Source organism: Taudactylus pleione, unplaced genomic scaffold (assembly GCF_031769625.1).
Source record: "Taudactylus pleione unplaced genomic scaffold, aTauple2 ptg000245l, whole genome shotgun sequence".
Classification (NCBI taxonomy): Eukaryota; Metazoa; Chordata; class Amphibia; order Anura; family Myobatrachidae; genus Taudactylus; species Taudactylus pleione.
Window position 1 is genome coordinate 1,628,889 of NW_028284647.1, and position 18,691 is coordinate 1,647,579.

The following is an 18,691-nucleotide window of genomic DNA, read 5'->3' on the forward strand; positions in this document are numbered from 1 at the left end:
GAGGGTTAGGGTTGGGCTTTGGGAGGGTAGTGTTAGGGTTGGGCTATGGGAGGGTAGTGTTAGGGTTAGGCTATGGGAGGGGAGTGTTAGGGTTAGGCTATGGGAGGGGAGTGTTAGGGTTAGTCTATGGGAAGGGAGTGTTAGGGTTAGGCTATGGGAGGGGAGTGTTAGGGTTAGGCTACGGGAGGGGAGTGTTAGGGTTAGGCTACAGTAGGGGAGTGTTAGGGTTAGGCTATGGGAGGGGAGTGTTAGGGTTAGGCTATGGGAGGGGAGTGTTAGGGTTAGGCTACGGGAGGGGAGTGTTAGGGTTAGGCTAGGGTTAGGCTATGGGAGGGGAGTGTTAGGGTTAGGCTTTGGGAGGGTAGTGTTTGGGTTGGGCTATGGGAGGGGAGTGTTAGGGTTAGGCTATGGGAGGGGAGTGTTAGGGTTAGGCTATGGGAAGGGAGTGTTAGGGTTAGGCTATGGGAGGGGAGTATTAGGGTTAGGCTATTGGAGGGGAGGGTTAGGCTATGGGAGGGGAGTGTTAGGGTTAGGCTATGGGAAGGGAGTGTTAGGGTTAGGCTATGGGAAGGGAGTGTTAGGGTTAGGCTAGGGTTAGGCTATGGGAGGGGAGTGTTAGGGTTAGGCTATGGGAGGGGAGTGTTAGGGTTAGGCTACGGGAGGGGAGTGTTAGGGTTAGGCTAAGGGAGGGGAGTGTTAGGGTTAGGCTACGGGAGGGGAGTGTTAGGGTTAGGCTGCGGGAGGGGAGTGTTAGGGTTAGGCTGCGGGAGGGGAGAGTTAGGGTTAGGCTATGGGAGGGGAGGGTTAGGGTTAGGCTATGGGAGGGGAGGGTTAGGGTTGGGCTTTGGGAGGGTAGTGTTAGGGTTGGGCTATGGGAGGGTAGTGTTAGGGTTAGGCTATGGGAGGGGAGTGTTAGGGTTAGGCTATGGGAGGGGAGTGTTAGGGTTAGTCTATGGGAAGGGAGTGTTAGGGTTAGGCTATGGGAGGGGAGTGTTAGGGTTAGGCTAGGGTTAGGCTACGGGAGGGGAGTGTTAGGGTTAGGCTACAGTAGGGGAGTGTTAGGGTTAGGCTATGGGAGGGGAGTGTTAGGGTTAGGCTATGGGAGGGGAGTGTTAGGGTTAGGCTACGGGAGGGGAGTGTTAGGGTTAGGCTAGGGTTAGGCTATGGGAGGGGAGTGTTAGGGTTAGGCTTTGGGAGGGTAGTGTTTGGGTTGGGCTATGGGAGGGGAGTGTTAGGGTTAGGCTATGGGAGGGGAGTGTTAGGGTTAGGCTATGGGAAGGGAGTGTTAGGGTTAGGCTATGGGAGGGGAGTATTAGGGTTAGGCTATTGGAGGGGAGGGTTAGGCTATGGGAGGGGAGTGTTAGGGTTAGGCTATGGGAAGGGAGTGTTAGGGTTAGGCTATGGGAAGGGAGTGTTAGGGTTAGGCTAGGGTTAGGCTATGGGAGGGGAGTGTTAGGGTTAGGCTATGGGAGGGGAGTGTTAGGGTTAGGCTACGGGAGGGGAGTGTTAGGGTTAGGCTAAGGGAGGGGAGTGTTAGGGTTAGGCTATGGGAAGGGAGTGTTAGGGTTAGACTATGGCAGGGGAGTGTTAGGGTTAGGCTACGGGAGGGGAGTGTTAGGGTTAAGCTACGGGAGGGGAGTGTTAGGGTTAGGCTATGGGAGGGGAGGGTTAGGCTATGGGAGGGGAGTGTTAGGGTTAGGCTTTGGGAGGGTAGTGTTTGGGTTGGGCTATGGGAGGGGAGTGTTAGGGTTGGGCTATGGGAGGGGAGTGTTAGGGTTAGGCTACGGGAGGGGAGTGTTAGGGTTAGGCTAAGGGAGGGGAGTGTTAGGGTTAGGCTATGGGAAGGGAGTGTTAGGGTTAGGCTATGGCAGGGGAGTGTTAGGGTTAGGCTATGGGAGGGGAGTGTTAGGGTTAGGCCTCGGGAGGGGAGTGTTAGGGTTAGGCTATGGGAGGGGAGTGTTAGGGTTAGGCTAGGGTTAGGCTATGGGAGGGGAGTGTTAGGGTTAGGCTATGGGAAGGGAGCCAATAGAATGTTTTCTTTCATATTTAAAAGTGTACTCGGTTTTTTGCTTTCACTTACTAAATAACAAAATATGACTGGCTTCGATTTGTCAGAGCATATTTCTGCTAATTATGAAGTTTTATTAAACAAGCCCCAAAGCATACACATTCCCTGTTGCAAAACTTTATTGTAAAAATCATTAGATGATATAGTATTAATAAAAGTTATTTTCCGGTTAGACTAATTACACAAAAGAGCCTCTTCACAGCCATCAGAGAACTCTGATTAAAAAAACTACTGTGTTATAAAGTGAAGCTTGTATATTCCCAAAGTAACCCTCATTATACATAGAAAGCACATACATAAAAAAGGAATTAGGTAAGAATAAAAATGTTTATTTCATCCACAGATGGCGTGGCAATGGGAGCACTCGTGAGACTGATACATGCATTTTAAATATAAAATCACTGAGCTTTAAATAAACAATGATAACAGATGGCAACTTGCTGGATGAAAATAATCTGCTTCATTTTATCAGTGTTTCTCACTACAGATATTGGGCCTGATTCAGAGCCGCTCGTAAGCGGCCGTTCGTTCGCTCCGAGCGATGTTTGCCCAACTGCGCATGCGTACGGATCATAATACGCATGCGCGAACCAGTCAGTGCGGCCAAAAATCGTTCGCTAAATAGCGAATGCCTGCTATTTTGAGTGACAGAATGAGGCATATGTGGGTGGTAACAGGGGAAGGTGCTTGAAAACGGGGAGTGGAGATCCGAACACTGGCGTGCTTAAAGGTCAAAACGGGCGTTTTATGGGTGTGCATAATTAAAACAACAGCGTCATTGACCACGTCACTGGGTTATTTTATAGCCAGAACTGCTCGCAAAATTGTGGTAGCAAAAACCAACCACAAGAATAGCGAGCAGTTCATACCCTGGTCGATGTACTCGATTAATCTAATAAATAGCTGACATGACGTAGGATGCGAGCGGCCAGGGGGCGTAGTTTCCCAAAAAACGACCGCAAGTTTTGTTCGCTCGTTCAGACCTAGAGGCGGCAACAGACCGCAAAGAGCGAACGGTTCATTTGAATAGCCACCCCTATTTTCTGGACGAGCGAGCGCTAATTGCGTCCGGCTCTGAATCAGGCCCATTGTTTTGATCTATTTTTTCAAGAAATAAAATATTTTTTTTTTTAGTGTATAGTGATACTGATACTACACAGTAACGTTGCAAAGAGACACAAGGCTCTCTAAGGACCTCATTCAGAGCCGCTCGCGAAATGCGAGCGCTCGCTCCGAATGAGGGCAGCCGCTTCTATGTTCAGAGCCGGCCTCCTGGCCACTCGCTAGGCTGTGGGTGATCACCCACAGCTTTAGCGAGCAGCCAGGTTGATGGTCGCGATGGTCAAGACCATCGTGACCATCGGGGCTTGCGACGAGACCCTTGTAGTAGGGTCTCGTCTACCGCAAGCCCCAGTGAGCTTTCGGCTCTATTAGAGCCGGAAGCTCACCACTGACATCATGAGTGATGTCAGTGGGGCCGCCCCCAAATGGCAGGCATTCCGTTGGGAACTCCTCCATTTGGCCAGCCACCCCCACACCCCGCCTACAAAACGGTGTGAGCTGTCGATCACCATCGACAGCCGCCCCTTTTGTAGTGAGCTCCGGAGCTAGAGAAATTCTCTCTCGCTCCGGGGCTTGCACACACGCAGTGTGGCCGCTGCGCGTGCGCTGGACCTCAACATCGACCCGCTTGAATGATCACTTCAGTATCACTACCAGGATCAAGGGGCCTATTTATCAATATATGGCGATTGGGCTGGCTTTTTAGGGCTGCCTATGCCACTGATAGAAAATCACCTATGGCCATAATTTATCACAGACTTTCCCATTGTCCTGCAACATCTGGGAGATTTACGAATGCCACAGACCTCGGAAAGAGTGGGAGACCAACATCTGGCCCAATGCAGTGATATGCGGAGCCAAATTACACTAATCCACTGCAATACCCCCCCTCCCTACACCACCACCCTGTCCACAGAGGCCACCTCCAGGTTGCCTTAGGATGTCTCCTAGTGGTAGGCAAAAATATATTGTAGGTGATTTATCAATTAAATCTCACCAACGCAGCTGAATGGTACTCAGCGATACTAGTTGGGAATGGAATGGTGTAATGTACTACTTCAACAGGGAAATGGGCACATGTCAAGCAGGTGCATTGAAACTGAAAATCCCCAAAATCCAGACAAAAATGATCCAGGCTCTAAACCTGAACAGTCATGCCCAAGGTCCTATAATGCCACCTCTAACTTGGAAAGTCTCATTTATAACACAGAAAGTGTCCTAAGAAAGTTGAAACTTTTGGGAAGACAATGGCGAAACGGAATAAAATGGTTGAATATTATTATCATTATTATTATCCTTTATTTATATGGAGCCACAAGTGTTCCGCAGCACCTTACATAGTACATAAAATAATTAGTGAACAAGAAACAAGTAACTTACAGTACATTACAGTGCAGGACAAGGGCATGGTGTATAACTATATACATAGCTGCAATAGCGATTAAAGCACTCACATTAAGCAGCAGGGGGTTAGCAGTCAAGATGGAAACAGGCAGAAGGAGACAGGTAACAGAGGAGATGGGAAGGGATAGGGTGAAGGGGAGAGGTGGAAGGAGGGGAGGAGCGGATGAGGGCCATGACTTCATCTCCAGAAACAGGGGAGAAGGATGTCAGAGGAGACAGAAGGGGAGGGGTGGTCAGGGAATGGAGGGGCAGGAGTGCTGAGGGTCTGATGGGATATGATATCCTCACATATGGAGTCAATTTTAGGTGTAAAGTAGGTAGCAAAGTCAAGGGCAGAGAGTGAGGAGGGGAGGCGAGGAGGAGAAGGGCAGAGGAGGGAGTTGAAAGTGTGAAAGAGACGCCGGGGGTTTGAGGACATATGATTGTTTGAAGAAGGACACTGCAGCACTGTATGATGAGAGAAGAAATTTGAAATGGAGGAAGTCTGCCATAGAGTATGATTTTCTCCTCTGATGCTCAGCAATTCGTGAACATTTTTGCAGGTATCTGGTGCATTTGGAATGCCAGGGTTGTGGTGTGGATCTGCAAGGGTGAGTAGTTATTGCCGAAGCAACAGGGTCAAGAGCAGAAGTAAGGGAGGCATTGTACAAGGAAGTGGCTTGTTCAGGACAAGAGAGAGAAAGTATAGGGGAGAGAAGAGAGTCCAGCAGGGAGGAAAAAGCAACAGTGTCAATAGCCTTAGTAATGGTAGCCTTAGGAGGTAGAGGGGGGGGGAGGAGAGAGGGATAAGTTAAAAGAGAGAAGGTGATGGTCAGAGAGGGGGAATGGAGAATTGGAGTAATCCGAAATAAGACATGGTCAAGTGAGTGCTTACTCACATGGGAGGATGATGAGGTCGAGGTGAATATGGTTACTAGCACTTTTATATAAAGCAACTGCTCTTTTACGTACTGTATATACTGAAGGCTCTTCAGACATCTAATACATTGTGTTGTATGGATGATGCAAGTTGCAGAGAAGCCCCCAACTGACACCAGCAAGGTTAGACTCTTCTTCAAATGTTCATGAATCCTTTGAGCCATGACATCATGTTGAAGGTGGAGAGCACTACTGCACAGACTTCATGTTACTCCTCCAAGCCAGCTTCATTCCCTGTTCCAAGATGGCCGTCAACGTAAGTACTGTGCATGCGCCATCTTGTCACTGTGTTAGAGTGCCACAGTGCAAGGCAGTAGTCTTTTACCTGTGAATACCAGAAACCTAAATGTTTTCCAGTAATCCTGCACCGCTACCTGCATCCACCATACTTGCCTACCCTCCCAGAACCTGCGGGAGGTTTACCATTTGTCAAGTAGCCCGCTGCACCCACATAAGAGTAGGCACAATTCCTAGTGAAGTGGGCAGAATGGGGAGAGTTATCCCAGGGATAGGTGGTCTGCAGGTAGGGGTGGAGCCTAATGGTACAATCCTATGAGAATCTCATTATTTGGCCCCACCCCCTATTTAAATATGCATAGTTCACAACATTTTAGCATGAGGGTTAGGGTCTAATGATGATGATAGTATGACCCCACCCCCGTTGCCGTCCACCTGCAAAGTCAGTAAGTATGGTATACACTCTCTGGCTGGTGAGCAGTCAGTGTCGTAACTAGAGGGGGTCGAGCAGGGCACATGCCCTGGGCACTGTGGCAGGCCCAGAAGAGGAGGGTGGCGCAGACATCCAGAGCAGCGTATCCAGAAGTTGCCGTTGTAGAAGAATCGGCAGTGTTCTGTGAGTCCCGGCATCTCCTGTGATCACATTCCCCCCACCCCCCCTTCAGTCATATTCACATTTCAAAATACAGTCATAGTTGGGAATCAAATTCTTATTATTCTAAGATACAGTCATACCTAGGATTCCAACGTAGCACCTCATGCTTTGCAGTCAGTCACCTTACCAATGGAGCCATCTGTAACTTTAGTGAAAGCCTGTGATTTCTAACTATATCAAGCTACTTCACATTCTCCCTAATCTAAAACACAGTCACACCTGGGATTCCAACTGGAATGGAAAGGAATGTTCCCTGAGTGACGAGAAACGGTGGCATGTCATGTTGACATGCCCCCCTTTTTCCAGTAGCTATGCCACACCCCTTGTGGCATGTGGCCACGCTCTTTGTGGCATGTGACCACACCCGCAGAATGGAAAGGAATCTCCCCAGAGTGACGAGAAACGGTGGCGTGTCATGTTGACATGCCCCCTTTTTCCAGTAGCCACAACCCTTGTGGCATGTGGCCACAACCCTTGTGGCATGTGGCCACAACCCTTGTGGCATGTGGCCACACTCTTTGTGGCATGTGGCCACACCCGCACCATTGTACATCTTGCTCCGGCGTCAAATACCCTAGTTCCGCCTCTGCTGGTGAGCTGTATGACACCCCGCTCCGCTTCATCTACCAGTGTGTATAACAGTGAGTACCTGCTTTACCTTCAATAAAATCACTCCACTGGTTTAGTAACTGGGCTATTCGTAATCTCAGGGCATACGCTGGTGAGTACAGAAACTCTGCTACATTACCAAGCCCGTACACACACGTTTCCAACACATCTAAGTAATCTGTATATGTGTACTAGTGTCATCCATGTATGGGAGAAGTTCCTGATGGCGCAGTTTCTCTCTGCATCCCACGCAGCTCTGGGAATTACTCATGCAGAATCAATACTGCAAAACACTGATGCAATGGGTTTGAGGCTAATCTGCAATGAATTGTAAAATATGTAGGACGATCCCTAACTCTCTGCTTTGATGGAAATAACATGTACACATCTGCCTGGGAAGCATCGATCATTAACATTTTATTAGGCAGAATAATACTGAGTGTTGCCGTACAAAGATTTGTTTTTCTAGACCAAAGTGAGCCATTGTAGATCCTATAAGCATTTATCTTTTCGTGTACAGTATCTCTTCAAAATGGGATGGATAAAATGTCTCTTTGTTGCAATTTCCTGAATTAACCCTCTCAATATTGATAATCATAGCTGCAGGAAATGCTTTGTCGTAAATATTAACTTACAAATCCTAGAAAATAGAAATCGCTGGAAATGTCTGCAATATACAGATGTGTCCTGCCAAATGTTTGCTGATCGCGCTACAAACGTGTGCACGCATTGCGCCACACGATTACCTGCAGCAGCATACGCTGCAGTATGCTATGGTGCACACTGCGACCGCACCATGCATTCCTATGGCGGGGCGGGTGCGAACGCAGTGCCTACGCAGCAAAGATGTAGCAGGACGCATCTGTACAGTATAAGACAGTGGCATTACTAGGCCGGGTGCAGATCACACCAGGTATCACCCTCCAAGAGGGGTAACGCCAAAATGTCATCTCCTTGGTGACAGGGAGCGGGGCACTGCACACTAACATCGCAGTGCAGCGCCCGGCTCCCAATCACTGAGGAGGAGCCGGCAGTGCAGGGAGTTTCTGGGGGCACTCCTCCAGAGTAATTAAAACTAGGGGGGGGGGCTGCAAGGCCACGCCCCTCCCTGTGAATCAAGCTCCCGTTTCACACAGATCAATGCAATTTCGGTGGACATTTCCGAGAGGTAACAGGGGGGGCGACTAATCAGAAGACTCTTTGTCTAAATACAGAGTTGCACTGATCCTGGCAGCCATGTTCCGATGGAGAAATTGTACCTGCCATAGGATAAGTAGCGTTCCCGCTAGGCTGTTTTAGCGGGGCGCGGCGCCCTGCCCTCCTTCTGGAGGGCAAAAAGCACCCTGCCCTCCAGGAGGAGGGCAAAAAGCGCCCTGCCCTAACAGCCTGCGGGAGCCATTCTCACCCGCGGGACGCAGTGTCCCGTGGGTGGACAAACATGCGGTGACCCGGTCACCGCCGGAGAATAGACGCCGGGCGCATGCGCCCGGCATCTATTCTCCCTTTCTGCAGCGCTTGGGGGCTGCCCGGCATGTCCGTAAGCGCCGGGCACGCCCCCAAGTATGACGAAAAGGGGACGCATCTTATAGACCCGCCCCCTTTTCATAACCACGCCCCTTTTCGGACGCGCACGCCTTCGGCGCGCGCACAAAATTGCCCTCTCTAGCTCCGGCACCCTGCCTGCCGCCGGAGCTAGAGGGAACACTAGATAGCTGCAATCTCCGATGGGGCGATCGATGCCACCAATGGTGCGCCTTAATACACACAGCAGGCCTCTCAGGAGGAAGGCCATTGGCTCATCCCGGCTGCAATAGTATCTGCCTCCGGATCAGGCCCTCTGTATTACAGCGATAAGTGAGCATACAAAATGGTAATTACTGCATCACTATAATGTATAGGGGCATAACCAGTTAGCCGCAAGGTAATTGACAGCACAGACCCATGCAATTAGGAACCGTATCTCCACACATAACGCTGATTTTTCTGGAGCCTCAGGAACTGCGAGGAAAAATCTGTGTTAAACGCAGCCTCTGGGGCATCACATGTGGGAAAATCCATAGATTCCCCAGGGTTTACCGTGCGGGAAAAATGCTGAATAACTGAATAGTTCCGGGCAGTGAACCTAATTGTACATTCACATACACCTATCCTCAAATTGCACCAAATAGCCCTGTTTGGCATGCCACGGACTTAGCAACTTAGCCGCACTAAGCGTCCCGCTCAAGACTTCTTCACAAAATGTGTGACTTATTCGCATCACTAATGTGACAAAAGTACAATGCAGGGGTACGCTGGATACTGGCGCTGGCCTTCCATGTACTTTTGCATGCGTCGCTAATCCTGGGTAAAAAGCAAGTGACCCGTACCATGTCTCGTGCCACGCAAAAATACTAAATACTAACTAGCTAGGACTTCATAAGCGACTTAACAAATGACGCAAATAAGGTGCAAAACTTAACAAAAAGAAGAAAAGCGCCGGAATCGCTGCCAGTGGCGGAGTGCCTAAGTCATGTAAGTTGCCTCGCTCCATATGGCACAAAAGGGTAGGTGTAGGAGAACATATCTGTAGGTACTGTACCATGCTATCAGAATCGACTCTTGGCCAAGTATACAGCCGTATACCAGGAATTTAGCTCCGTGTTTACTGCACGCCAAGAACTCACAGAGATAACTCACAATCCAATCGTAAAACCTAAAACAATTAATAAATAATAACAGACAATAAAAGAGAAATGTCCTATTCTTAAAACACTATTACAAGACTAAGCAGACCCACCTTGGTATAGTTATATATTGTTGCAAGGTCTCTTAATGTGAAATCTGTCAGGTACCCAGTAACTTTGGGGTATGGTGAGATTAAAAACAACATGTTCTAGTTTTAGATCATTACATGAATCATACCAAAGTTACTATCATCACTATCAGTGTTGCCCCATTCTGGCTTTCATTGCAAAAACCAAATGGCGGTTCACTGTGTATGCATTGGCCCCTGCACAAGCTCAAAAGATTGGAGTGGAAGCGGGGTAAAGAGGAGTTTGGAATGAGTGGTCTCACTTAAAATAGAGGACTTGTCTCTACAGTATGTTTAAAGTATCTACATAGAAGTGAATGGGCAGGGCTTAATGGCTTGTGGGTGGGGCTTGAGTGTCAGACTTCTCTTATATTACTGAAGGCTATTAAACTTCCTGAGACAATACAAAGAAGTTTGGAAGAGTAGGAACAAATATGCAAAAGACCTCTCCATTTCTGGTCTTTTCAGACTGGACTGTTTTAGTCATACGTCGGTGGATATTTGTACAATTCTTCATAGGGAGTTGCTTAGAGCTCTGCATAATTTTCTCACTGTGGGGGAGATGTACTAAGCCGTGGAAAGAGATAAAGCACCAGCCAATCAGCTCCTAGCTGCCATGTTACAGGCTGTGTTTGAAAAATGACAGGAGATAATTGGTTCATAATTTTTCTCTCTCCACTTTATCACTCTCCAAGTCAGTACATCTGCCCCTGTCTCACTTAAGCTGCCTATACAGTACAGTATGTCAGTTGCTGATCAGAAACCCCTAACCTTGACTGCAGAACTCCAAGAAGAGAGAAGTAGTAGGTGGGAGCCTGTCCTGGCATAGGACTGTGTCATGGATTGAGTGATCTTTGAGCTTTCATTTAAAAGACCCCCATAAACACTATGGAGTATATTTACTAAAGTGAGAGTTTTTAGAAAGTGGAGATGTTGTCGATAGCAACCAGCCAGATTGTAGCTATTATCTTCTAGAAGGTGCTAGTTAAATGTTAAGTAGAATCGGATTGTTTGCTATGGGCAACATCTCCATTTCCTAAAAACTTTCACTTTAGTAAATATACTCCTATGTATATCCATAAGTCAGTTCTTCAAATAGAGAATATTATTATTATATGAGCTATCATTATACACTTTATTAAGTGTCCATTTGTAAACAGAGCAATAACACAATTTGTTTACATTTATCGATACTTTCTGTAGTTGTTTTGTAGCCATAAAATGCCAGATGATGAACTCTGCTTCTATTTTTTTTCATTCCCCAGGGAAATTCAGGTCTCGGATTTAGCATTGCTGGAGGAATAGACAACCCCCATGTCGGGGATGACCCAGGAATATTTATCACAAAGATTATACCTGGAGGAGCCGCAGCAGAAGACGGAAGACTCAGGTAAGGTCGGCTCGGTGATTTGGAGTTTGGCTTTGAGAAAATAATTTCACTCAATTGTTTAAGTTCACACAGTTTCCCAAAATGTTTCTCTCCGAAGCTTGAAGGCCACCAAAGATGGATGGAAGCACACATTGATAAAGATAGATGGAATGTACCATTACTACTGTAGCTGATGGGTCATAAAGTACTTCTGATCTAACAGGAATTATTTTGGAATACATTCAACCCGAGATTTATTCATCCATCCCAATGTTTAGCTCATATTGTATTGCCTTTTAATGATTTTACATTATTTTAAAGTGTACTTATGGCCTACAGACAGTGGAGACAGACATTTTCCTGGTGATTTTATTACTTATCGTCTTAGGAATATTGGTATGGCCCATTTTAACAGCTGAATGGAGGAGAGAATTGATCTCCTATAGAAAATGTTGATCTCTGTGCGAGATGTGCATGGCCATCTTTCCACAGCGAATGAAAAGCAGAGTATGTTTTTGTGTCCCATTATCACGCATCATTAAAGTGTCTGACTTTCAAAAAGTTCTACCTGAAGTGCATCAGTGTCTCTCCGCAGAGACCAGGGGGGCATATGTAATAGCTTGTGACTTCCAGCCATTGTGGGAGTTCCTGCGAGTCTTCCCATGTTTTTTAAAAGCAGCAATCATTTTAAAGGCAAAACCAAGCTGGTTATTGCGTTTTTAATGATTGCCGCTTTAAAAATACGGAGAAGACTCGCAGGAGTTCCCGAAGTGGCTGGAAGTCACAAGCTACTACTTAAGCCCCCAGGAAATTCTGTATTGGATTCTGTTGCTCCACCATTCAGCTGTTATATACGAAACACAGGAGACCAAGTTGATTGACTCCGATGTGCGACTAGCATTACTATACAAGCGTTGGGTACAGCTTCAAGCTGATGCATTCTTTTAGTAGAGTTTATAGCATTGTAAGCTCATTTTGTCAACAATGTTTTGCATTTTACTTTTAAACATATTTCCAATTACGGTACAATAGCATTCAACTTGTTTATGCATTCAACAATATAGCTAATGACTACCTGGCAAGTTATACGAATGTCTGATAGCTGCAAATGCTTTCTGAAATCTGTTCATGTGCACTTATCCTGCCAAGAGAATTAATTCAGGTTAGATAATTGCGTTTTATTCCATGCGGAAGTCTAAATTAGTAGTTATTTATTTATTTTGTTACTCCGGTAATCAGCAAAGCCAATCAGAATCTGTTCACTGTCTGCACATCTTTCCAGAAATTTGCTGACATTATCCTTGGCATTTATTTAGCAGTTTTTTAGAGTGTTTTATGTGTTTAGAAATATAATTTTGTTCTTAAAAACAAGTTAATACTCCATTCGTATTTATTTGGTGTCTTGCGGAGATTAATTGTGCAAATGTGTCTACTTTATTCAACTAAACGGGGTCAGAATAGACTTGAATAAGCAGGTAATGAAAACTCCGCTCACTCAAGTCTATTAGGTTGATTATTGTACTTTATGCATTTTTCTTATATATAAAAGTCTGTTCTGTTTTTTTTCACTTTTATTATATGCATATGTACAGTTCGATCACTTGAGTAATTTAAAAATACTGCCTGTTTACACGCATTTCGCCAAAGCCTGCTCATTTCTTTGTCAGTACAGTATGTACAAGTACTTAACAGACAGGCTCCTTCCAAGAGTATGACATCACTCAGTTTGGTGACATCACTCAGTTTGGAAATGTGATTCGTGAAAAGAATGCGTAACTGAATCAGTAAAGGCTAAAAGGAGATAAACATCACTCATTGTTCTCTCTCCATCACTGTATTAACATCTTTTGTTAGTAGTTTAGTAAGGACAAGGCCACAGAAGCACATGGTCAGGAGATGAGAAAGAGAATAAACAGGAGTTCCTGGAGGAAGGGAAGGACAGAGGGGACATATGTAGGGGAACATGTGGCTATTTATTACAAGAACCTACATTATGAAGAAATCTTTCATAACTGGCTAGGTTCTAACACACCTGACAACCGTTCACCCGAGCAGAACGTGTCCAGAATTGTGAAGGTACATAAATATGAGCAGTATAGGTGGGAGTAGGGTAGGTGTGAGGGTGTATTAGTGTGGGTAGTATAGGTGGGAGTAGGGTTGGTGTGAGGGCGTATTAGTGTGTGTAGTATAGGTGGGAGTAAGGTAGGTGTGAGGGTGTATTAGTGTGTGTAGTATAGGTGGGAGTAGGGTAGGTGTGAGGGTGCATTAGTGTGGGTAGTATAGGTAGGAGTAGGGTATGTGTGAGGGTGTATTAGTGTGAGTAGTATAGGTGGGAGTAAGGGAGGTGTGAGGGTGTATTAGTGTGAGTAGTATAGGTGGGAGTAAGGGAGGTGTGAGGGTGTATTAGTATGGGTAGTATAGGTGGGAGTAGGGTATGTGTGAGGGTGTATTAGTGTGAGTAGTATAAGTGGGAGTAAGGGAGGTGTGAGGGTGTATTAGTGTGAGTAGTATAGGTGGGAGTAAGGGAGGTGTGAGGGTGTATTAGTGTGTATAGTATAGGTGGGTGTAAGGTAGGTATCAGGGTGTACTAGTGTGGGTAGTAGGGTAGGTGAGAGGGTGTATTAGTATGGGTAGTATAGGTGGGAGTAGGGTATGTGTGAGGGAGTATTAGTGTGAGTAGTATAGGTGGGAGTAAGGGAGGTGTGAGGGTGTATTAGTGTGGGTAGTATAGGTGGGAGTAAGGGAGGTGAGAGGGTGTATTAATATGGGCAGTATAAGTGGGAGTAGGGTTAGTGTGAGGGTGTATTAATGTGTATAGTATAGGTGGGTGTAAGGTAGGTGTCAGGGTGTACTAGAGTGGGTAGTATAGGTAGGAGTAGGGTATGTGTGAGGGTGTATTAGTGTGAGTAGTATAGGTGGGAGTAAGGGAGGTGTGAGGGTGTATTAGTGTGGGTAGTATAGGTGGGAGTAGGGTATGTGTGAGGGTGTATTAGTGTGGGTAGTATAGGTGGGAGTAGGGTTGGTGTGAGCGTGTATTAGTGTGTGTAGTATAGGTGGGAGTAGGGTTGGTGTGAGGGCGTATTAGTGTGTGTAGTATAGGTGGGAGTAAGGTAGGTGTGAGCGTGTATTAGTGTGTGTAGTATAGGTGGGAGTAGGGTAGGTGTGAGGGTGTAGTAGTGTGGGTAGTATAGGTGGGAGTAGGGTAGGTGTGAGGGTGCATTAGTGTGGGTAGTATAGGTGGGAGTAGGGTAGGTGAGAGGGTGTATTAGTGTTGGTAGTATAGGTGGGAGTAAAGTAGGTGAGAGGGTGTATTAGTGTGGGTAGTATAAGTGGGAGTAGGGTTAGTGTGAGGGTGTATTAATGTGTGTAGTATAGGTGGGTGTAAGGTAGGTGTCAGGGTGTACTAGTGTGGGTAGTATAGGTGGGAGTAGGGTATGTTTGAGGGTGTATTAGTGTGAGTAGTATAGGTCATGCTTCGTTTTATTAAAACTTGCAACAAGTATAATAATAATAAATACATAAAATGTAAATAAATAATTACATAAAATCAAAAACTTAATAAAAAAGGCAAAAAAAATACATAATATTACTTCATATTATACTTTTCCTACACCTGACACCGTGCGCTCCACGTGTGAAATCTAACTGCTAAACTAACTAAATAAATCGTGACTAAATTAAATCCACCGTATCTTCTGACTACCCCATAAACCCACTCAGGGTAACTAAGCCCCGAAAGGCACGGAATACCAATGGCTTTTGACACCTCCTCATAAACCTTTACATTAAAGGGACACTCAAGCAGAAAGTGGTCCATCGTCTCCACCACCCCTGGACACTCCTCCCGTGGGCAACCACGATCATTGACACTCTTCCACCTGAGATTCTCCCCAACATAAAGTCTTCCGTGAAAAGAGAGCCAAGCAATGTCTCTAAACTTCTGCGGTATCCTCTGTGAATTTAACAGAGCTAACCCGGCCGAAGCGACATCACTCGGACAGTCCCTCAGGGACAGCTGGTCATGGAAGTGAGTCTGCAAAATTCTTCTCTCCAACTCCCTTCTAGAGAAGTTTTTGACTTCACTCACCACCATGCCAAAACGCCTCATCACCTTCAAACTCTGGATGTCGTAGATCGGGAGGTAACCACACCGAATCCGAAAGCTTTTCACCTGGCCACCCTCTAGCCACAACCTGAGGAAGGGGAACATCCAGAATCTAAATCCCTCTACCCACCGAGGGGGAGCATCTAAAATCAAACTCCCAAGATTAAATTTTAAAAAGGCTGTTACAAAAAAGACAACGGGGTTTACCATATTTAAACCCCCGTCTTTCCTCGGTCTGTAGGTGATGTTTCTCCTGACAATATTGACCCCGTTTCCCCACAAAAGAAGGAAAAACAAGGAATTCAATCTGGACCACATAGATTGAGGCAAAAAACACACAACTGACATATAAAAAAATCGGAATCAAGTTAGTCTTACACAAGTCAACCCTTTCCCTCAGAGATAACTTCCATCTCTTCCAGCTCTCTACCTTCTTGGTAGCATCTTCCAGCTTCTTATCCCAATTTAGGGAGGCATAGTCTCCATGGTCAAATGTTATGCCTAGAATTCTAATCTGCTGACTGGCCCGAGGGAAGCTGTCCGGAAGGCAAAATTCATCACCCTCCTCCCCCATCCAGAAAACTTCACACTTTTCATGGTTTACCCTGAAGCACGAGGCTTCAGAGTATTCACAGATAAGATGTTCCACATCACGGGCCTCTGTCCTTGAGGAGAGAACCACTGTGACATCATCTGCGTAGGCCACCACCTTTAGCGGAAACTCTGGGCTCAGCTGCACCCCACCCACAGTTCCGCTGTCTACCCTTCTGACGAAGGGGTCAATCGCAAAAACATATAGGAGGGGGCTCAGGGGGCATACCTGACGAACACCAGAGCCTACCCCAAAAGTGGGACCCACCCAACCATTTACAAGTGGGAAGCTCTCGGCCTGACGATAAATAGCCTGCAGCCAATTCACCACCCGCTCTGGAAGACCATACCTTTTCAGTAGGGCCCAAAGGTACTCATGGTTTACCCGATCAAAAGCCTTAGATTGATCCAATGCCAGTAAATACTTTCCACACTTCTCAGCCCTGCACCGCTCAATGACCTCCCGGACACCTAGGAGAGCACTAAAGGTGCTACGGCCCTTCACCGTACAGTGCTGAGAGGGGGAAAGCAACAGCTCAGAAAATTCCGATAGCCTATTGAACAGTACCTTTGCCAAAATCTTCCTGTCCGTATTAAGAATGGCTATGGGGCGCCAGTTCTCAATACAGGACGGATCCTTTCCTTTAGACAGTAGTATAAGGGCAGATAACCTCATGGAAGGAGGGAGGACTCCCTCTTCCAGGCTCTCATTAAATACTTCCACAAGGCGAGGAATTACGAGGTCTGAATAGGTCTTATAGAATTCAGATGTTAAACCATCCGGTCCTGGAGATTTTTTGGAGTTTAACCCCTCTATCGCTATCTTAACTTCCTCTGCCGTTATATCACTTTCTAAAGATTCAAAAGAAATAACCTGACAACCCAAACCTGGTGTCCTCCTCAGAAATTCCTCCATCCTCTCCCTGATGAGTGAATGCTCAGATAAAAGATCTGAATAATAGGACTCAATCACTTCCAGAATGCCCTTCTTATCAATATGAAGAACACCCTGTCCATCCTTCAGTCCCCTGATCTCTTTGGCATCAACTGACCTCCTACAGCTCTGGTAGGGATCTGTCGAGTGGTATGTTCCATAATCCCTCTCCAGAACTAAGGATGTCAGTCGGTTGTACTGAAACTCCTTCATCCGAGCCTTCACCCGGGAGATTTCCCCACTATCTCCCTCCTCAGAGATCAAGAGATCCAATTTCTTTCTCAGGCTATGGTAGATGTTACGTCTTAAGTTTTTTTTAGCAATAGACCCACGGAAAAACTTGCGGATTCTCTTTTTAATCACCTCCCACCACTCAGATCTACTCCAACCCACCTCCAAAAGTGTCTCCTGAGATTGAAAGAACACCCTAAAGGATTGTCTAACGCTCTCTTCTTCCAGAAGCTCTGAGTTCAATCGCCACAGGCCCCGCCCTTTCTGAGGGGTTTCTGAGGCATTCAAAGTTACTGAGAGAAAAGTGTGATCGGAAAACTCCACTAACCTCACCCCTAAAGATGAGGTCTTTGAAGATTCCTTAACAAAAAACCTATCTATTCTAGATCTATGACTACCACTAAAAAAGATGAAACCTGTGAGGTCTGGGAAATGCCGAATATGCACATCTACCAGACCCGCCTGTCTAATCATGCAAACTAAAAAACTGGAGTCATAGCCCAGAGTTTTCTTTGAACCTCCCCTATCTTTTGGCCTAATTATGGTATTAAAATCACCATCAAAGATAACTTGCTGGGCCGTAAAAAGAAAAGGTTTTATCTCCATGAAGAGACATTTCCTATCCCACTGTGACTGAGGACCATAAATATTAATTAACCTAAGGTCCTGTCCCTTCATGTTGATATCCAAAATCATACATCTACCTGCTTGCAACTCTATAACCTTGTACACAGTTACCATGTCAGTAAAAAGCACTGCCACCCCACCGTACGACTCGGCCTCAAGAGACCAGTAAGAAGGACCCCTCCTCCACTCACGCTTCGCTTTGTGGAGGATATCCAACTTAATAATCCTAGTCTCCTGCAAAAACAAAATATCAACCTCAACCGTGTTGAAAAAATCAAAGGCCATTATACGAGCACGTTCAGAAACTATGGAAGCCACATTAATCGTGGCACATCGTATGGGTTGGGGATCCATGATGTATAGATTATTAAATGCAAGACCTTGCTTACTTTTACCTTGCACAATTCCCAGCACCAAATCCACCACAAAACTACAAGCTAACCCTACTCGGGCCAGCCTTCTCTTCCATAGTGACAACTGTCACTACCCCTGCCTCCCTCACTCCCTGACAATCTACAGGGACCTTCTCCCCCGTAGGAGAAGGCCCAGGATCAGGAGGTTTGGGTACAAACTTGATAACCTGATGCTCAGTACCAGGTACCTGTACCTCACGGCCCTACACAGGAGCCTTGGGACACTCCTTGAGCCACCGTATCCTCCTCCATAACCTGGGGCTCCTCTATCACAGTCACTTCCTCCACCACACTCCCTAAACTGCACATATTTTCCTCTTCTAGCTGAGTTCCAGCAGGGTCACACTCCAAACCCTCCCCATCACCTTCCTCCTGATCTGCTCACTTTCTCCTCCTTTTATTCCTTTCCTCTCCCCCTCGAATTTTATTAACTTTCTTTGTCACTGTCCTTGCTTGCTTCTTATCCTTCCCTGTTACCAAAATCAATTCACCCCCACTCCTCATTACTTCCTCCTCATCAGAGGAAAATACATCAAATTTGTTGCTTAGCACAACTTGCACATCTTCACCTTTCCTCTTTTTCTTATTTCCTCTCCTTACCTCCTGAAAAGGTGCCTCCTCTACCTGTTTCCCTTGCACATGCTTTACATGCCCATCCCGTTCATCTACACCTCGTG

The 18,691-nt window shown here is 46.2% G+C and overlaps 1 protein-coding gene across 4 annotated transcripts in view; it reads left to right on the forward strand.

The window, feature by feature from the left end:
• DLG2 (discs large MAGUK scaffold protein 2) overlaps nucleotides 1–18,691 on the forward strand; it is a 1,239,761-nt gene that overhangs the window by 660,472 nt on the left and 560,598 nt on the right. For all 4 annotated transcript variants that reach the window (XM_088479798.1, XM_088479797.1, XM_088479799.1 and 1 more), the window contains one exon: nucleotides 11,010–11,134. In XM_088479798.1, coding sequence (XP_088335924.1) covers nucleotides 11,010–11,134 — 125 coding nt within the window. The remainder of the gene's footprint in view (nucleotides 1–11,009; nucleotides 11,135–18,691) is intronic.